The 19,360-nt window shown below is 48.6% G+C and overlaps 6 protein-coding genes across 17 annotated transcripts; 5 read left to right on the top strand and 1 right to left on the bottom strand.

Moving 5' to 3' along the window:
* Positions 1-292: 292 nt before the first annotated feature.
* Positions 293-1,922, bottom strand: ABB37_00076 (hypothetical protein; the record flags this gene model as incomplete). Of its 5 annotated transcripts, none has more annotated exons than XM_015796129.1 (1): positions 293-1,922. In XM_015796129.1, the coding sequence occupies exon 1, from the start codon at positions 944-946 to the stop codon at positions 293-295; it is 654 nt and encodes a 217-aa protein (XP_015664137.1). In that variant the 5' UTR covers positions 947-1,922. The 5 variants fall into 5 exon arrangements, with proteins under 5 accessions (XP_015664137.1, XP_015664138.1, XP_015664139.1 ...); XM_015796130.1 differs by having other exon boundaries at positions 293-1,919; XM_015796131.1 differs by having other exon boundaries at positions 293-1,916.
* Positions 1,923-2,569: 647 nt separating this feature from the next.
* ABB37_00075 (hypothetical protein) lies at positions 2,570-5,105 on the top strand (the record flags this gene model as incomplete). 3 transcript variants are annotated; one of them, XM_015796128.1, is made up of 1 exon in its annotated part: positions 2,570-5,105. In XM_015796128.1, exon 1 carries the CDS (start codon positions 3,105-3,107, stop codon positions 5,103-5,105), a length of 2,001 nt encoding a protein of 666 aa, XP_015664136.1. In that variant the 5' UTR covers positions 2,570-3,104. The 3 variants fall into 3 exon arrangements, with proteins under 3 accessions (XP_015664136.1, XP_015664135.1, XP_015664134.1); XM_015796127.1 differs by having other exon boundaries at positions 2,732-5,105; XM_015796126.1 differs by having other exon boundaries at positions 3,073-5,105.
* A 549-nt stretch (positions 5,106-5,654) lies between these two features.
* On the top strand, positions 5,655-6,666 carry ABB37_00074 (putative mitochondrial NADH-cytochrome b5 reductase; the record flags this gene model as incomplete). 2 transcript variants are annotated; one of them, XM_015796125.1, is made up of 1 exon in its annotated part: positions 5,655-6,666. In XM_015796125.1, the coding sequence occupies exon 1, from the start codon at positions 5,794-5,796 to the stop codon at positions 6,664-6,666; it is 873 nt and encodes a 290-aa protein (XP_015664133.1). In that variant the 5' UTR covers positions 5,655-5,793. The 2 variants fall into 2 exon arrangements, with proteins under 2 accessions (XP_015664133.1, XP_015664132.1); XM_015796124.1 differs by having other exon boundaries at positions 5,674-6,666.
* Positions 6,667-7,437: 771 nt separating this feature from the next.
* ABB37_00073 (putative mitochondrial NADH-cytochrome b5 reductase) lies at positions 7,438-8,625 on the top strand (the record flags this gene model as incomplete). Of its 3 annotated transcripts, none has more annotated exons than XM_015796123.1 (1): positions 7,438-8,625. In XM_015796123.1, exon 1 carries the CDS (start codon positions 7,750-7,752, stop codon positions 8,623-8,625), a length of 876 nt encoding a protein of 291 aa, XP_015664131.1. In that variant the 5' UTR covers positions 7,438-7,749. The 3 variants fall into 3 exon arrangements, with proteins under 3 accessions (XP_015664131.1, XP_015664130.1, XP_015664129.1); XM_015796122.1 differs by having other exon boundaries at positions 7,483-8,625; XM_015796121.1 differs by having other exon boundaries at positions 7,632-8,625.
* A 336-nt stretch (positions 8,626-8,961) lies between these two features.
* Positions 8,962-10,239, top strand: ABB37_00072 (putative mitochondrial hypothetical protein; the record flags this gene model as incomplete). 3 transcript variants are annotated; one of them, XM_015796120.1, is made up of 1 exon in its annotated part: positions 8,962-10,239. In XM_015796120.1, exon 1 carries the CDS (start codon positions 9,877-9,879, stop codon positions 10,237-10,239), a length of 363 nt encoding a protein of 120 aa, XP_015664128.1. In that variant the 5' UTR covers positions 8,962-9,876. The 3 variants fall into 3 exon arrangements, with proteins under 3 accessions (XP_015664128.1, XP_015664127.1, XP_015664126.1); XM_015796119.1 differs by having other exon boundaries at positions 8,980-10,239; XM_015796118.1 differs by having other exon boundaries at positions 9,719-10,239.
* A 4,289-nt stretch (positions 10,240-14,528) lies between these two features.
* On the top strand, positions 14,529-17,852 carry ABB37_00071 (hypothetical protein; the record flags this gene model as incomplete). The annotated part of the gene is made up of 1 exon (XM_015796117.1): positions 14,529-17,852. One exon carries the CDS (start codon positions 14,529-14,531, stop codon positions 17,850-17,852), a length of 3,324 nt encoding a protein of 1,107 aa, XP_015664125.1.
* Between the last annotated feature and the right edge of the window lie 1,508 nt (positions 17,853-19,360).

Raw genomic sequence — 19,360 nt, 5'->3', positions numbered from 1 at the left:
TACCGACACAGTTTTCTCAGAAAAAGCTACAAAGAAAAACCTATACTTTCAGAGCTAGAAGAAACGCAAACACAGACTAAACGATACAGAAGGTGATAACAGAAAAACAGGAAAACGCGAAATCACCAAAAAAAAAAAACCGCTCCAGTAAATGCACTCATTTAGTGTCTTACCTTCACATAAAAAGGTAAAAGCACAATTCAAAAGGCAGTACAATAATAATAAAAGAATAGCTTCTGGTTGCCAGCAGAAGAGGAAAGGGCTTCGAAGTAGGTGTACTATGCGAGACCTCTTAATCAAGAGCAATGGTATTTAACACGCCACAACCACCACAAATAAACTCCATTTTCTTCACGTCGGCTCCAACAGTCACTGCGTTGACCACATTACACTGACCGCATCGCATTTGAACCGTACGTTGATTCTCTTCGCTTTCTAGCGTAGGAGCAGGAGCCCTCAGCGACGAGCCAAGTTCTTGGTAACAACCGCCACACAGAATTGCATCAGATTTGATGGTTGGAAGTCTGTTGAGCGAATGGCACACCTTACATTCCACGAGGTCTTTTTGCGAGCTGCGCTCCGTCGGTGCTGCTGGATTGGGAAGAAGTTCACGGCACTGTGAGCACCTCCAGTGCTTCGCCGAGCTAGAAGACTTGATGTGATTGACGAATGTGCATACGGGGCATGCGACTTCAATTTTATCTTCTGAGTTCCGGTGTTGGTGACGAGTAGCTTCTTCCGCAGCTTCCTGGCGGTTAATTTGCTCCTGCAGTTGACGTGCCAACGCGGCATCGGCAGCTTCCTGCGATGCGTCAGTAGCTCCCTGCTGTGGGAGCGAAGGATCCGGTAGAGGCGAAGGCTGGTTAAGCTGCTCCTGAAGTTGACGAGCAAATTTCTCGTCAGCCCGCTCCTGTTGGAGTTCGCTTTCTGTTTTCGAGCGCTCCATTACGGCTCCTTGTTGTCTTGTAAGTAGAAGAAAAAAATGAAATACGTTCTTAGGATGGCGCAAAGAAAGACTGGTATGTGGTGAACGGCAATGGCAACGCGTGGTCTCAAACCTACTGGGTGAGATGAAGCCTACGAGCAAACGAATAGTGTTGAGAAGAGACTGCAACCACCAAGTAATAATAAAGAAGCAAAAAGGGTAGGTAAAAGGGGATGATTGACCATTTGAATTTTGAAGGAGAGCAACTAGTATTCATCACAGAAAACCAACGATATTCATCACCGCACAAAAAAGAAACTGACTGTTACAGATAATCCCAGGAGCACAATGCTATCCTTGTAAAAGAATGAGCCCCAACCGTTGAGAACAGCAACAAAACAATGACTGTTATCCGGGACGCAGGGTCGAATATACGTTAATACTTGACGAAATTGGTATCATCTTTCACGTTGCCCAGGTTGCGCGAATAAATCGAAGGTAATTCATGCTCGCATGCATTCGGCGTTGGGTAGGAAAGAAGAAAGCCCGTTATTGATGCGCGAGAAGACAGCACACTCTAATCCCTGCATCTTCGTGTTCTCTCCTTCTAACCGACACAAACGAAGAAGACCAATGTTTCTTAAAGTCAACATAAAAGGGCGTGCACATGAAAAAACATCTTTTGTTTGTCGCCGAATCGGAGATGACAACGTGCGAGAGAACAAGAGCTCACCACATATGTAGGTCAGTTTCGTAGAGACACGCAGGCGCGGAAAATCGTGGGTTGCAACCGGCTGAGCTGTGGAAAAGATTACGCACCTTTGTCGCTAGAGTCTCTCTCGCACTCGAACATTCGCGGTTCTTCAGCGCGTCAACCGTGTGCCACAAGCGCAAACAAATGTTATGGTTTCGAGACAAATCACGTCCATCTGTTTTGCAAAGAGATAAAAATCTACCGAGTTGTAAGTGTGACACGCCGTTTGGCTGCGCTTCTACTGGGAGGATGCAAGATAAGAGAACAGAGAGGAAGAAAATAAGGAGAGGGGGGGGGGAGAGAGAGAAGATGGGAAGATTCTCGACCACAGACTCAAGAACTGTACAAAGGAATTTAGAATGCGCTGGTCGAAGTGCTGCTGTCATCATTACAGTGCGTTTGGTAGTTGAGGGGAACCCATCTACGCCCGAATTCCAATACACCTACTGCATCTGGTGCATAGTAACGCAATCTGGCTCCACGTGCGACTGCGAACTCCGTTGAAGACAATTCGTTTATGGGAGCGACGTGTCGCTTCTTGTCCATGTGGTTCGTTAGGTAATGATCTTCATTGTAAAGAACAACAACAAAGAATTAAAATAACAGCTCACAAAAGGCTGAATCATTTGCGATTTTGGTTTTGCGTTTCCAAACTTATTACGTTGCGTTGTAGAGCTGCTTTGCAACGAAAACGTTAGAGATACACAGTGTGGTCAGCTAAGCCCAACCGTTGTAGCGCATTTCGCGTTGCTATCGGTTATCCACCAAAGAAAAATATGTCTTTTAATTAAATTCTAATGCTTTCTTTTTGATTCTCCGTTTGCCTTACCTCTACTGCTCCTCTGTTGTGCGCACGCACACGTTTTAATTAAACTCCTTTCTTTTTGTGAGTCTGCAAGGGGAATGGAAGGGACGGAAAAAATGAGTTGAATGTGATTGGCAGCGGAGAGATTGGCGGATCTCGGTCATTTAGGGTAATGCTCTAAACTATCTTCTCCTCTTCTACTTCCTCCTGAATCCTGGTTCTTCCGTATTTTGGTTTGCCTGGGACAGTTGTTTTCAGCATCGAGAGAAACTCCGGTTTTTCGCTGAAATCCACCCGCCCACCCCCGGTCCCTCCCACGACAGGGACCCATGGGATCCTTAAAAAGATCCATGAGTTTTGTTTTCCTTGCACTTCGTAATGCGATACTCTCTGAGAAAAAGTCCGACGACAAACACGACAGATAAAGAAGAACGGAATTGGGGCAGATACTAGATAGTGAAGAAACAATGGGTAGCCTTGATGGGGACATTGATGCCAGGTACTCGCTAGTTATGTATTTCCCTAAATGCCGTGCAATCACTTCGACTCTTGGCTTCCTATCCTTCTTATTCTTTTGAAATCCCGCAAGCACTTTTTTTCAAGTTACTGTGCTATCAATCATGTTCGGGAGACAGTGCTTTGCAAAGGAAACTCACTCAGTTGGGAAAAACAAAGTGAAATCGCTGAGAGCCGATGTTCTCGAGGTTATCGGAAAAGAGAATCACGATTTATTTGACTTGATCGTCGGCAAAAAAGACGCTGTCACAGAAAGCAAGTACCAATGCGGCCTTGGTGCGTCCGCATTTGTTTACTCAGTCAACGAAGCTCCTTGTTTTATTTCTGTAGATCGCTTCTCGAAAGATGAGCAGGGATGCATTGCGCAGGACAGATGCCCCGGTTACTCTGTCATACCTACTGTATTTTTCTTTCTTCGACTGCGCCAACTGCTGGCGGAAAAGAAAGAACGATGGTCGCACCTTGTTGGGGAAGTAGGTGTTGCTGTCACGTGCTTTGGGCCGACGTCACGGTTTTTACTGAGTGGCGCTCATTTGATGATGCCCGGCATTGTCAAAGTACACGCGAAGTTGCCTCTTGCCGCAGGACAGGTTGCGCTCGTCTTCACGGATGGGGTTGATGCTCCCTACGCGGTGGGCTTCGTAACCAGTAACCTCGTTTCACAAAACGTTTCAGGTGTGGGCGTTTACATTATTCAGTGTTTGCGGGACAAATTGTGGGCGGAGTACGAAAGTCGTCCGTTGTCCAAGCACAGCCTTTCCTCCAACGCACTTCTGGTCCCAGTTGAATTCGGCGAAAAAGAAGTTGTCGGAGAATCAACGGATGCTCCGCAAGCTGAGGCGACTGTCGAAGTTCGGGGTGATAATGACACTGCAGCCGACAGCAGTACTAATCCCACGAACGTTAAAGGGGTTTTTGGAGAACCTGCACTTTTTGAGGAGGAAGACTCTGTGCTGACGTTTTGCTTGTGCGAAGCGGTGAAGCAATTGTCGCCTTCTATGCTGCCGTTGCCGCTACAGCAGTTTACAAATTTCGTTGTGCAGTCGTTTCCGCGCGACGGCGTACACGCTGCACATATTCAATTCAAAGATACAAAGTACAAACACGCCCTTCCATTCTTTCAAAAATTTCCCGAGCTGTTGACAATTGCAGAGGTGACTCCGGGAGTTCACTCCGTTTTATCGGTCAACAAATCTGCTCCTGTTATGCGCGAGCACGTGGCGAAGTACAAAACGTTTCTTGAAACAGACCATCGCGAAGCCCGTGAGAAAGAGGAACACGATTTACTGGCAAAACAGCTTGAAAGCGGCACAGCAGTTTTGCGACAAAGTGTTGTATCCGCAGGGGTGTTTTACACTGCGTCGCGCGATCTCGATGAGGATTTGATTCGCGTATTGTTACTTGGAGATGAATTGAACATTCCGGAAGACGTGCGCTTCCAAACGCTCGAGCAAGTGATGGCTGACAGGGTCCCAAAGTATGAGCCAACTCCAATCGATGCGAGCGTTTTCGACGAGCTGTATACGCGCAAAGTGCTGGTCGACAATTTGAAAAAGTATATTCGAGCACACGCGCTGCTTGTTGTAAACGCCGCACAGAAAAACAGCTTACCAAAAGTAAAAATCGATGGCGTATTGTCGAAAATGTTTTCCTCGCATGCATACGCTCCTGAGCTTTCCTTAAACCGTGTCGAAAATGAAATGCTGAATTTATTCAGGATCAAGCATGAAATTATCGTGCGGACTGCCGTGGAGGGCTCCTCCCCAGCCAGCGACTGTTCGATTTCGAAGCGGGTTCTCAGACCTGGCAGTCTCCCCACAATTCATTTGTGGTCGCAGAAGGTGAAAGGCAATTTTTTTGTTACTATCGTACGGAATCTCGAGTCGTTTGGGTTTGACTTGAATTTTCTTTCGCAGCGGTGGAAAAAACAATTTGCGTCGAGCTGTAGCGTCGTGGACCCAGCGACTAGGATGGAAAAACTCAAATCAGGCACTAAGATTGCTCTAGAAATTCACTTACAGGGTGAGTTGACTAAAAAGGTGAAGGATGCTCTCCTGAGTGAAGCGAACTTACCGCCGTCGGTTCTTGTGGAAAGGAAGATATAAGGATTTGAGGCGAGACACGAAGAAGAGGCGGATTTTATCACTTAATTATTATTCATTTGAACTGCACATCGCCTTCGCGGAAGAAGAAGAAAAAGAAAACTCTATTTATTCTGATCAGTGGCACTTTGCAGGTACGTAAAAAAAAAAGAAAAACGCATTCCCCCTCTTAAAAAGGTTGGTTGCATCATTCACATTTGAAAACGGGAAGTTGGGTTTTTGGTCATTACAAAGTGTGTGGTTTACAAACGAAGACAAAAGAAAAATGTATATCACTCGTTATCAAGTGTACAAGAAAAGTTACGAGGATTGTGAGTATTCACTATCGTTTCACCGCAGCGGAACGAAGAAAGGCTTGTGAATTTAGCTTTTTATGACATGGTACTTTGATTTATACGCAAATGCTTGAAACTTCGTTCTGCTCTGTAAACCACTCCTCTTGACTTCAAAATAAACTCTTGACTTCTCTTCATTTTTTCTATTTCCCATAATTGCATTCGATGCAATCAACTGTGTCAATATACTAACAATATTCATAAATTGATTTTGAAAGACCTTGCGTCTGTGAAAAGAATAACTTGTTTTCAAGGAATTTGTTCCTTTCTCCTCTGAAAACAGTTTATATATATTTGCGTCTCGTAGAGTTGTTCGTACTCTCTTAAGGCACCTTTTGACTTTTCCCGTTTTGAGGATGAAAGCATTTATCGCCGCTGCAGCTGGCTTTGCAGCCTCAAGCTGGTACACTAGCGCGACGACAAGCTCTACAAGCTGCACAACACAGACCAGTCCTTTCTCGCAATCGGAGTTTCGCTCGTTTCCTCTTCTGGATGTCTATGACGAGTCTCACAACACTAAGGTGTTCCGATTCGCCTTACCCGAGGCTGATATGCCACTGAATCTGGAGGTGGCCAGCTGCGTTAGTTTCCGCTATGTCGACAAGGACGGAACCGAGGTGGTTCGCCCGTACACGCCACTCAACCGTAGCGATCAACTGGGCTACTTTGATGTGATGGTGAAGAATTACCAAGGTTCCAAAATGGGCAGCCATCTTTTTGCGATGAGGAAAGGTGACTGTATCGATGTGAAAGGACCGTGGGTGAAGCTGCCGATCAAGTCGAATCAGTACAAGGCAATTGGGATGTTGGCCGGTGGTACCGGAATCACGCCGATGTACCAAGTTGCGCGGAACATCTTGCGCGCGCCCAAGAACACAACGGAGATCACTCTTGTGTACGCTAATGAGCGCAAGGAAGATGTTCTTTTTGGCAATGAACTGAACCAGCTGATGGAAGCTTACCCCCGCTTCTCTCCTTACTTCGTTCTTTCCAAAGCCCCTTCTGATTGGATGGGTGGTGTTGGATACATCAACAAAGAAATGATCAAGTCATTGATGCCGGCGCCGAATCGTGCTGGCGACTCCATTATTCTGGTCTGCGGTCCTCCGCCATTCATGGAGACCATCTCTGGCGACAAGGACTTCAAGAGCTACCCTCCGTCGCAAGGTGAACTGAAAGGTTACTTGAAGGAACTCGGCTACATGCCCAAGATGGTGTTCAAGTTTTAACGCGCGCGAGGTTTAATCTCTCTTATTGAAAAAGAAGAAAAATATCTCCTCCATGTTATGAAGCGCATGGGGGTCGAAAAGGAATCTTGTACACTCCTTAGCACTTGATCATCTCCCTGCACGATACGTGCTTCTTCTTTTGCGATTCTATCTTCCACATTCGATGCGTGAAGGTAAGACATCAAGTTTCATTGTGCGTTCACGCAACGGAAAGAGGAAAAAGCAGAAGAACTGCGCGTGGCGGTATTTGAAAAGATAAAAGGGATTTGGCTGAGTGAAAAATGGTACTTTATCGGTGGGATGACGTTGCGCGAATTGGTAGCGCAGGCTGTTGGTGCTTTAGTACTTAGGGATTTCAATATGAGGCTGATAATATACGTCTATTTTCTAGCTGTACCATCTCTGTGTTTTGCTATTGTAGTATACCGTTACGGTCGTTTCCTTTTTTAACGGCTTATAGCGCGTGTGCACCTTTGAAACGGAAAAGTAGAAAACCAGCGATGGGTTTCGTGTACGCGGCATATATTAGGCATGTTATTTTCATTACTGGGTGGCTGAGCGTTGAGACTGTGGGAGAAATGAATTGACGCAGAAAGAATAATAGTAAAAAGCAACCATAACAACAAGAACAAGAACAACAATTACCTGCTGTTCGTGCAATGAAACAACACGCTTTTCATTTGTGCTGTAATGTTGTCGCCTTTTTTTCGTACTACTGTTCCGCGAAGAAAAAAAGCGGACCCAACACTTCCAACACAATTGTCTCTCGAAGAAACCTTGCTCTTTTTTTCTCTTTTTTTTCTGAACGATGAGAAAGGTCTTTCGCTTCATCTCAAACGGAAAAAGCTGTCCTATTTTTTCCTCCAGTTTATCATTATTATTGTTGCATATTGCAGCCACTTCTTTCGCTTTTTTTTCTGAACTTTGTTTATCTCAACTCTTTGCTTTGCTCTCTCTTGTTATTAGCAATCTTCCTTTTTCTTTTGAGGAAGATTCATAAAACGCCTCCGGAATTTTTATATCGGCAACACATTTTTGTACCTGAAGCAGAACTTCCGCATTGAGTCTCGAAGCAAGCTGACAATGAAGTCCTTTCTTGCGGCAGTTGTTGGATTTGGAGGTGCGAGCCTGTACCAGTCGCACTCAAAGGTTGAAGCGTGGGGCTTTCTCAACAAACCCGCGTTTTCGCAGAAGGATTTCCAGTCGTACAAGCTGATCAGTGTGGAGGAGGAATCGCACGACACGAAGCGCTTCCGCTTCGCTTTGCCCGCTGATAAGACGCGATTGGATCTACCAATTGCGTCGTGCGTCACGCTGCGCTTCACGGATGCAAAAGGACAGGAAGTGGCCCGCCCTTACACGCCCATCAATCTGGAGAACGATGAGGGTCATTTTGACTTGGTGGTGAAGTGTTACCCAGACTCCAAGATGGGATCCCACCTCTTCTCGATGAAACCTGGTGACTCCATCGAGGCCAAAGGCCCGTGGCACACGTTCGAGGTAAAGCCGAGCCAGTATTACCAGATCGGTATGATCGCCGGTGGCACCGGGATCACCCCGATGTACCAGGTGATCAATAACGTCCTCCACGGCCAAGACAACACGACGAAGATCTCGCTGCTCTACTCAAACAAGACGGAAGGTGACGTACTGCTCGGCAATGAGCTGGAGGAACTGGGTAAGAAGTTTTCTGGCAAGTTTGCCACCTACTACTGCCTCACGACGGCACCGAAGCGCTGGACGGGCTACACTGGCTTCATCGATAAGAAGATGATCGAGGAGACGATGCCCGGCCCGGAGCACGAGGGCGACTCTGTCATCCTCGTTTGCGGACCGCCGCCGTTTATGAAGTCGATCTGCGGCTCCAAGGACTACAACAGCCATCCGCCAAAGCAGGGTCCGCTGGACGGCTACCTGAAGGAGATGGGATACACAGAGAAGGGCGTGTACAAGTTTTAAGGTTGCGCGGGCACCGTCCGTTCTGTGAAGGTGCGGGCCTTTGCTTGCTCCAATATCATCAAAGTGAAAATATGTAGCGAAGCACAAGTGATTATTTTGAACGTACGCTGCGTGTGACAGTGTGCTGCATGATTGGGAAACCTAGCGAACAGGCGCGTGCGTTGACTTCTCTTCTCTGCAGCCTGAGCTGCTTAGTTACGCCAGACAGTAGCACTTCTCGAACACAGTATTAATGACAAAAGAAGGTCTTCTATGCAAGACATCGTTTCTTTTTCCTTACTTTTACCAACTTCATTATCACACGTCTTTTCTATTTCGTTTACTTTTTTTTTTCAAGCTACTTTTTCGTCTCCAGAATGCGCCGTACTTCTCATACCAGGAGCGAAAAGGAAACCGCGATGAAGAGAACGACAACGCGTGCCACAGACAGCATTTGCGCATGTCTTTCTTCGTCTCGGTGACTTTTTCGCATTTGTTCCGTCAACACCATAGTTGTCCAATTAACGCATTGCTTTCAATTCCTACGTGCCATGACTGACAGTGACATATATTTTTTCTTGATTTCTCTATGAAAACGGTTGGCATCTTATATATATATATATATATTTGTAGCTCTGAAGAGAAGAATTCTAGCTTCACCGCACGAAAAATGCAGCTTGAGGTACTTCATGTGAACTGTAGAAAGGCACAAGGAACAAAGAAGTGGGGAAAAATGAAGATGAAGGGCGACGAAAATGTCGTCGTTCGTCCTCAACGTAACCGTGCAGACCTATATATGCCAGACAATGGCAGCAGACTCTGATGTCGTACCTGTACACCCGCACATGGATGCACCGCTTGAGCTGTCATTGCTGAAGCAGTGAAGCAGTTGCTTGTATACGCCTCCCCCAATGCAAAAAAAAGAAACGAAATGCTGTCCCTCTTTAGTGCTGGTGGTTAACTATGCAGAACAAACAAACACGAGATTTCTTCAGAGAAGAAAAGACTACTTTCCACGAGGAGGTGGTAAGCTGTGTTTATGCCCGCTCGTTGCGTGTTCAACCTCTTCGCTCTCATTTCTATTGTTTTTTCTTCTACTTCCGAATCGGGTGAAGAAACGAACTCATGTGTAGGTCTGCGCGTCTTACCTCTCAGAAGCGCAGAGAAAAAACGCCCTATCATTCTGTGCGTGATCATTCGGGCTAGCCGTTTTTTCTTCTTCCGTTTCGCATTCTTTTCTTCTTCTAGCTCCATCTAGTTCTTTTGTGCCCGATGTTTCGTGTCTCTCTCGTTGCGCAACTCTTCTCCAAACCCGTGACGCAAGGCTACGTGGCACAACTCCCCAAGGCGGTGCCGGCGTCACCCGGTCGTGCGTGGATGAGGGCGATGGATGCCAACAGCGACGTTAGGGACTTTTATGTGGCAGATAGCGAGCGGTACGACGCGTGGTACCGCGAAACGTACGGCATCGAGGATCTCTTTGACGGGTCGGCAGCGTCGGGCGCGGCGTCGAACCGGCTGTTAGACGACACGCGCAACCTGCAGCAGGCCGCTGGGGAATACGACCTGCAAGGCGTGGAGGAGGAGCTGCGGTTTTGGGGTGAGGAGTTCCAGCACAACACGCAGCTGCATTGAGTTCATTGGCATCGCAGCCCTTGTCACCTTCACTGTGCGTTTGAGCTGCGGCTTTCCTTTCTCTCTGTATTTGGCTTTCACATAAAAGGAACGTGCACTGTTTGCACCAGGTTCTCGCACGCGAGTCTCTTGTTGTTTGCTCTGTATAGGGTGCGAAGATAACAAACGGAGGATACAAAGAGAAGAAAAAGAAGAAACTCGTCATTTGTCGAGTGCAGCTCCTTCATGAATGAAAGCAAATTTTATTCGCTTTCATGTCCCACATTTTTTATTGCACTTATCAGAGCGCTTTTTTGTTGTTGTTGGCTTTGGGTCTCCCTCTTTACACGTTTTAGTGTTACCCAACGCACAGCAACTCATTCATGATGTGGCGACGCCTTACGTGTGAAGCGCGTTTTCTAATTTGACCTCCTTCTATATTATTTTTCGTTCTCTCCCATCTGACTCTCTCAAATTCTTTCACTTACAAACGCAGAATCCTTGTGTTGTCTTCCTTTCTCTTTTTCTTCTACAGTTGTGCCTAAATTCACAAGCATAAACGCACGCCGGAGCACGTATACTGCAATATTTACTGTTTCGAGAGTATCACTCCCAACCCCCGTTTTTTTTTTGTCTTCTCTTTTTGCGTTTCAACGAAGCGAGATTGCTTCCCCCCCTCTTTCGGATCAGAAAAGGTGTTGTGAGCATACTCCACAAAGCAAGGAAAGAAGTGTGTGTGTGAGAGCGACTGTTTTGTTTTGCTGACCGCGATCCGTTTCCCTCAGCGCTACGACGAGTGACTCGACACTCTTGTTCTTTTTTTCGTCGCGCAGCCATCACGTCTCACACATTTGTTCGCTTTCGCAGCCCTTTCTCGTGCGTAGGAAAACATCGCTTGAAAGCAAACACGCGACAGAGACAGCGACGCAGGAGGTTGAACAGTTGAATCCACACCACTCCTCTGTGCTGTTCCTCTGTCTCAGGATTGTTGCAGTAGCCACGCTTACTGCTGAGAATAATAATAAAAGAAGAACAAACGAACCGAAAAGAATCGAAGACGCTGCGATTAATAGTTTTGGTCTGTAGTCTTTTAAAATTATTATTCACTGAGGCATCAGCGTTCAACGGTCGAAGAGCAACTAGTCAGGCATTGCTGTCGCGGTGCGTGTGCGCTCAATCGAGAGTAATACAAAAGTATATATATATATATATATATTTTCTTCTCTCGTGTTTTTGTTTGAAGTTTTGTTTTTACTTGTGTTTGTTAGCTGGTTGTCAGGTCACATAGCCTCATTGGTATTTAACGTCGATAACCACAATAGCGAGACTCACGGTTCAATTTCCCTCTTTTTTCCTTTTCCGTTCTGCTTTTGGAGTTTGTAAGCTAAGGTTTCAACTGCTCATTTTCTCTCTCTTTCCTGTTTTGTCATTTTTCTTCTCTTTTTCGTCTCCCTCTTTCCTTTTTGTTGTATTTTCGACTCCGCGCCGCCTTATCTTTCTCTCGCTTCTTTTCTTGTTTTGCTGAATTAAATTGCCCTCACTTCGGTTTCCTCAAACTTTGCTTTGCGTTTTTATTTTCTCCACCCTCTTTTATCCTTCGCTTCACCTTTCTTGTGGCGTAGCGCTAGACAGAGCTGCTGATATTCCCTTCTTCACTTCTGACAGTGGTCTTCAAACGGTTGTGTCTCTTCCCTTTTCCTTGCTTTCAAGGAAGCAGAGAGATCAATCGGAGAGGTGCTGCTCGCCAACGTTTAGCTCATACGACAAGACTGTATAAATATTCAGAATATTTTTTTTATGTACAGAAGTTCTCTCCTTGTTGGTTTTTTCATTCTTCTTTCCCCCCCCGTCCTCAGTGTTCATTCCCCTCTTTCTTTCTTTTCTTTTTAATTTGCCTTTCTTTGTTTTGTTCTGCGTGACTTATCTTGTCTTCCTATACATAAAAAAGGAAGAAAGAACAACAACAATAGAAAAACGAATAGCTTCAGAGTATGACAATAGCGGAGTAACACATATAGGTGTTTTCGTACATCTTTTTTTCACACTCTTGGCTTTCCCTTCTCATTTATCTCTCTTGCTAACTTCAGCCTTTTATCGTGTGAAGGTAAATTTGCTGCATCGGAAGGCGGAGGAAGGCACGGTGGTTGCACACACTTTGCTAGTCTTTCCCGACCAAGACAAAGGGAAGGAGGCTGCATTCTTGATAGAGTATTAATAGAGGTAGTATTTTTTTCGTTAGTCTATGAAGAGCGACACAAACACGCAAGCTCACTAAAACACATATACAAAAGGCGTTATTTTGAATCCCTTTTTCTTTCTTACCCGTTCTCATTGTTGCGACAACAAATTGCGTTTTTTTTTGTTCTCCTGATTTTCTCGCGTTGGTATTCGCTTCGTCAAGGCGGTAACGACTACTGCTACTGTGCCTTGCGTCATCTCCTTCTTTTCTTCTTCCTGAAGTGCTTTTCAGTAGGGCGGAAAACAGAACAAAACACATTGCTAGCAGCGACACAGCCCCACACACCCTTTTCTCTTTTTGGCCGTTAAAACACAGATTTCCTACGAACAGGGAAGGATATTTGGCAGGGGAATCAAATCTTTTTGTTGGGCAGGCTTGCTGGTCGGAAAAAATAATTTGCCTAAAAGTTGATCTCTTTCTTCTTTCTTTCCAACGTAGAGCGGTTCGGACAATTGTTGCTGTCGTTTCTGCTGTAGAAAACAGACGCTGTTCTTGATCTCCCTTCTTTCCCAACACACGCACACGGTTCGGGAATTAAACAGCGTGGAGGATTGCTACTTTTTTTTTCCGCCTTTGCATCATCGGCGTTGTGTATTCCTTCTGTACGTGGAGAAGCAAAGATACGCCTTGAAAAGGGCACACTCCTCCAGTTGAGGAGTAAGAACGTAGACATATATAATTTTGGTTTTCTTCTTTCGTTGCAACCCTTGTATCTTACACCATTGCTCTTCTTGCCTTCCAGTGCTTTACACCTTTTTCTTTGTTATGTGCGTGTGCGATTTAGTTTCCTTCTTTCTGTCTTCATTTGACGAAAAGTAGAAAAGAAACGAGGTAAGCCGATATTTACTCAACGTACCGTGTCCTCACGTCTTCCTTCGCCAAGTTTTGTTTGGAGAGGTGCGTCGTCGTTAAGCATTGCTTTTTTTTTTTCATATCGTTATCTCATATTTGTTTTTTGTCCGCGCTTTTCTTTTCATTCTTGTTTTTGTGTTTTTATCTTTATAAGCTCCCCTCAAAGAAAGACACACATACACACACACGTTGGTGCCTTGCGTAGTATATTGGCGTACACAACGTTACTTCAAGGCAATTTTCGTTACTTCTTGCTGCCTCAATTGGCAGTAGAAAAAATCTGTGGTCGTTTCTAGTGCGGTTGAAATTCTCGTATGAAGAGCAGCTGTTTATTTACTTACTAATCCAAACAGACAACAGCGTAAGTAGGAACATTTTTTCTTCTCTCTCTTTTCGTTTGAGGGACAAGCACGGTGATAAAAGGCGAAGGACAAACAACGGTGTTCTGCGTGTCAGAGAGTTGGTGTAAAAATAGCAACTAATCACTTTTTTTTTTTACCAAGCCCCCCCCCCCTCGTTTCCCAATAGCTACAAATCAACGCTTTTTTTCTTTATTGGTCTGCTTCTTGGGTATTTGTCGTTCTCTTTTTGTTTTTATCAAAGCAAGGCGAAAAACAGGAGTAGTGCAAAACGCGGCGCGATACTATAAAGCCAGGTGTACTAAAAAGTTGCGGTTTGGTTGTTTCTGGTGTTTTGTCCACACATCCAACAGATCGTCTACATTTCTTTTTGCATTCTCCTCTTGCAATTATTGAACTCCGCTCAAATTCTTCGTTTCACGTTGTTTTCTTTCCGGTGTGAAGGGGTCATTATCATTTATTACTATTATTATTGTTTTCAATTGTTAAACTGCGGATTACACGGTTCTTTTCGTCGTGAGCTCCGCTGCTATCATTTCCCAAGTTTCTTTTTCCCCCCTGCTGTTCTTCTGTTTCACGTTTTTGTCTTAAGCGACTCTTTTCATCATCTTTATTTTTTCCCTTTCTGCCCCTTTCTTGCATATAAATTTTCAGTTATAGGTGACGCATCGTCTGTCCTCTCTGCGCTTGTGTCGTCTTCGTTTTCTTTCGCTGTCTATTGCGCGTATCTGTTTGCTGAGAAAACCGATTACGTCTTTGTCGCTTTTTTCCCTTAGTAGAGAAACCGCCTGCGAGAAAGCAGCGCTTTTCTTTGTTTATTCAATCGTGTTAACAGGGAAAGCGAGTACTTCAGATTCACGATGAGTTGGTGGAACGACCTCTCGACGCATCGCAGTGCACCGGTAAGCGGCATGGAAGGCACACACCGGCACGTGTCCAGCTTTGCGTCCTCGCCGGAGTACCACGGATGCACCGCAAGCTCCATCGCAGGCAGCTTCTGCCTCAACAACGGCATCGCGTCTGATGAGGCGCCGTGGGGCACCTCCACGACACAAAGCGATGCTCCGTCGTTGTGGCAAACCTCCAACAGCGCCGGCGTCTCTGATCCGCTCGGCTTGACGGAGAGTTCTCCCATTTGGGGACCGCAGCTGCCGCAGCACCTCTCCACATCCCCGCCTCCGCGCAGCGCCGGCGCCTTCGTACCCGCGGCTTCTTTCGTAGAGAAAGGAATGCTTGGTGGAGTGGTGCGGCCACTTTCGGGGGTCGACAGTCGCAGCAGCTTCAACGACAGCGGCGTTGTGCTGAGCACCGCGGTGAACGGCATCTCTGCCACCAACGTGAATGTTGCGGGACAACGCGGCGCAGACGTTGAAAATGGGCACGGCGGCTTTCGCTCTGCGGAGGAACCCCTCAGCGGCGCTGCTGCTGCTGCCGCTGCTGATGGCGGTGCGGAGCTCGTTGACCAAGACAGCGGCGACGATGACGTGCTGCTGTACGACGACGTCGATCTCGGCACCATCTCCAGCCTTATCGCGTCGCTGCAAGGCAACGGCGCACTGGTGGGCCGCGAGGGGGAGGCGTCCGACATGCTGCGGCTCCACCAGCGCGAGACGAACCGTCACAGGACGACCACGGCAGCAGCGGCGCTTCCACGTACCTTCCCAGTCGTCGTCGTTGACCCCGCCTCCCCTGCGGCAGGGGGGCAGCCGGCGTCCCTGCAACCCCGCCCCCGCAGTCTCTTTGCCGATCTCATGTCGAACACAAGGGAGCGAGAGCTGAACCGCAGCGGGAGCGGCAACACGCCGTCTTCGCCGTTTGGGACAAGCGCAGACGGTGGTGGCAGTGCCAACGACCGCAGCAGCGCCTCCTGCGGGTCTCCGTTCTCCTCTGTCGAGGCCAAGGCCACGGGTGACACGGCGAACATCGCGCCGCTGCACCTCACGCCGTCAATGCTGGAGGGCTTGCTCGCCAACTTTCAGACCGCGCTGAAGGGGCGCTCCGATGACACGTCGGCCGCCTCGCCAACGCCGCAGATGGCAGACACGGAGCTGCTCCACCTGGACCGCTACGGCTCGCCGGATGCACAGGATGAAATGCGCACCGTGCCCTCCACAATCGAGTCCGGACAGCAGGCGGCAGAGGAAGTCCCTCTCACCTGCCACGGCAGCCCGCTCATGCGTAGCCACGTCAGCTCTATTGTGGCGCACAAGCTGAACATCGACGGCAACCTCCGCGGCACCCCCGCACCGGACTCCTACCGGGGCGTGACGGCGCCAGCCAGCGTGAGCAGCAGCTGTTCGAATCCCTCGACGCCGGTCCGTCAGCGCGGCGCCTCCGTCCCGAGCCGTTGGGCCTCCTCCCACCACCAACGCCATCCCAGTCGCCTCTCCCACGAGCGCGGGGCCTCGCCGGACTCCAGCATTGACCGCTTCTTCTCCCAAGCATCGATGCCCGGGACGAGCTACACCCCGGTGCAGCACTTCGCCTCGACCACGGCGGCGGAGGAGAACGCGGCGGAGGAGAACGCGACGCCGCATTGCCACACGCGCACGGAAAGCGAGATCTCCTTGCCAGCCGTCGCCTCCACCTACAACGGCGGCTGCGCCCTGCATCACCACGTTGACCAGCGCGGTTGCATCAACGTGGTTGATCCGCAGCGCCGCAAGTTGCACGTGCCGCTCTCAGCGATTCAGACCACCAAGGCGCTGAACGGCCGTCTCAAAACACCGTCGCTCTGTTTGCTCTTTCAATCTGGCCGCTGCCGGCAGGGGGACAACTGCTATCAGGTCCACGTAGACCCCGCCACGGTGGAGCGGCTGCGGGTGGACATGGAGAGCATGCCGTGTTGCTGCTTGTTGCATGGGGACTGCAACTGCCACCTCGTCGACCCCGCCAGCTACGAAGGCCGCGCCCTGTGCATTGCGGGTCAGTACAACGTGCCGCTTTCCCGGGTGGCCTACACCGCGGGGCTGCAGCGCGTCTTGCAAGGCGGGGCGACGTCGGTGCCGGTGAACCCGTCGGTGCTGTGTCGTCTGCATGGCCAACCCGGCGGCTGCCGCTTCGGCGCTGACTGCAAATTTATTCACGTCTGCTGCAGCATCTTGAACAATGAACTGGCCCACGTGATGTCGAGCGCGACTGCGGCGACCAACGCACCATCTACGCCAGCACATCAGCCGCAACAACCCCTGCGGCTCGGCTCCAGCGCTCCTGGCTCGCCGTCGGCGCGTACATACCCTCACGCGCTCAGCAACCTCGTGAACTTCCCCCTTCCCAACAGCAGCATGCTACCTGCAACGGTGGCCCCGCACCAGGCAGGGGCGATGCCTACCGGTGTCCCTTTGTCAGCGACAGGTGAGCTGTCGTCGTCGCCTCCGCTGCACATGCAGTCTGCGCTGCCGCTCCCCGGCAGCGGTTCACCCATGCCGCAGGAACTTCGGCAGAGCAACGGCAGCCAGGTGACGGGTTCGCCTGCCGCCGGGCCGGTCGGAGGGGCGCTGTACAACCGGAACTTCATTTCCGCCCCTTGCCAGAACGGTGGCAGCACCACCAACGGCAGCAGCGACAACAACAACAGCGGCTCTCTCGTGTCCTCTGCTAACTTTTCTCCCATGCAGTTCTCTCAAGGGATGGCGCCGTCCGTGTCGGGCACGTACAGCAGCGCTGGCGGCCTCGCGAAGGCCGCGCCGACGGGCCCCACCAACGGTGCCGCGCTGCCATCGCAGCCCTCCGGCTCGCTCTTTACCGTCACCACGGTGCAGCAGTCACACAATTCGCCTGCGCGGTCGCCCGCTGGCCGCCCCGCGGCACCACCGACGTTGCTACTACAGCAGCAGCGCACCGCGTCGATCCCTGGATCCCCGCAGCCCGGCTACCACCTACGCACGTTGAGTGCTCAGAGCACCGGTCCGAATCCCCTCCCGCACTCAAGCTCCGCGATGACGCAGGCGCCCAACCGCAGCGGGGCTGGATCGCCGCTGAATCTGGGCCTGCCGCTGGCACGGAGCATGCCGAACCTGTGCAACGGCACCGGGTCTTACGCGGCTCTTGCCGGGCGTTCAAGCGGCGCCTCCTCACCGATGCAACAACAACAGCAGCAGCAACGCCTTTACGTTCAGCAGATCAACCAAGACGGAACCGTGACGTTTGTTCCGGTGAGCATGGTGCAGACCCTCGGGTGTTGAAAGAACGAGGAAGGACGGCCTGGTGCAGCCAAAAACAACAACAACAAAAAAGCAGCAACAACGAGAAAAAATCTGCCCGAGGGAGGAGGGAGGGAGTTGGAATTTCTAAAAGGCGACGTTGAAATCGTTGCGGGGTGTCCACACACGGACACACAAAACGGAAAGAAGCGAATCGGGCTTTATTTGCTTCCCTAATGGGCGATGTAGTTCGAGAGATTTCTCTGTAGAGTTTTTGTCCTTTTTTCTTTTTTCTTTTTTTCTTTTTCTTTTTTGTCTCTTCTCCTTTTCCATTTACTGATGTACATCAATTTAGTTCCGCATTAACCCGTATCTCAGGAGTGAAAGCACTTCTGCAAGGCAGCATAGCAATGATTCTGTTGCTGAGTGTAGTGCTGCAACGGAAAATGCAGGTCACACCACTCGCACTGATAGGCCAAGGAAGACTTCTTCGTTTTCTTATTATTATTGCGTGTGACATGTGTGGTGGTAGACGAGCCACAGCTGTTCAAATGACACCCATCGAAGAAATCCATAAAGGCATGTCGCTCTTTTTTCTCCTTCTGTGCCTTTTCTTGAATAGTAGTGAAGCCTCGGCCCTTCGCTGTTCATCTAACACTGATTCTTTTGCTCGCTTTTGTTATTATTCCTTTTTGTTTTCTCCGTTTTTCTTGCGTGTTTCACAGTTATTCGACTCGCTCGCACTTTTTTCTCTGTTTGTGTTTGCGTGTCCTTTACCCTTCTTTCTGAGGTGCTTGCTGTTTTGTTTTTGACGGTGCCTAAACAGTTGTGCGCGCTGCTGTCGTACTTTTCTTTTCAATTTATTGGTCAAGTCTTTGTGGAGTTGGAAAGAAATCACTGCTGGTGTGGCAAGTCTTTCGCATTAATAGAAAAGAAAATATGTTTTCGTTGTTTCCGTGTTTGTGCGTATTCTTGGCTGCACTTTTTTTCTCTCTCTTTTTTTTTTGGTCGTTCTCAATGACAGCGTAAACGACGCAACATCCATGTCTTGGTGCTACAGTAGGTCCTACTTGCGTGTTTTTTTGTTTTTCTTTCTATTCTCTTTCCTGCCAGTGTATGGCGTACTCATTTCCTTTTCGGGGGTTTCGGTCATCTCCTTGCTGTGGTGTCAGAGACACGCGGAGCTGATACGGTAATATGAGTTTTTTTTTTGTTTTAAGAAAAGCGTCATGAAAAGAATGAAAAGCGCCCATCAGCGACCGAAAAGCGATGCACGATTACGTGTATGTATTTTCCTGCTTTTTTCTTCGCCCCTCTTTTCGCGCTTTCTCCTCTGTGCTTTTCGATGTGCTCTCTCGTGTTTGTTTTTATTTTTTAAGTTTTATTTTTTAATTTTCCTTCTTCGCTAAAATGAAAAACAATAGAACTGTTTGTTTTGCCCTGTTGATACTCTCAGCGTGGTTTCCTTTCCCTTTGGCTTTCTTTTGTATGTAGAGGTGACTCCAAACCCTCAGTGCTTGCTAGAGGGACGCCGTTCCGAGTTTTGCCAA

This window comes from Leptomonas pyrrhocoris (assembly GCF_001293395.1).
Source record: "Leptomonas pyrrhocoris isolate H10 chromosome Unknown, whole genome shotgun sequence".
Lineage (NCBI taxonomy): Eukaryota > Euglenozoa > Kinetoplastea > Trypanosomatida > Trypanosomatidae > Leptomonas > Leptomonas pyrrhocoris.
This window is presented reverse-complemented; position numbering and strand designations above follow the sequence as displayed.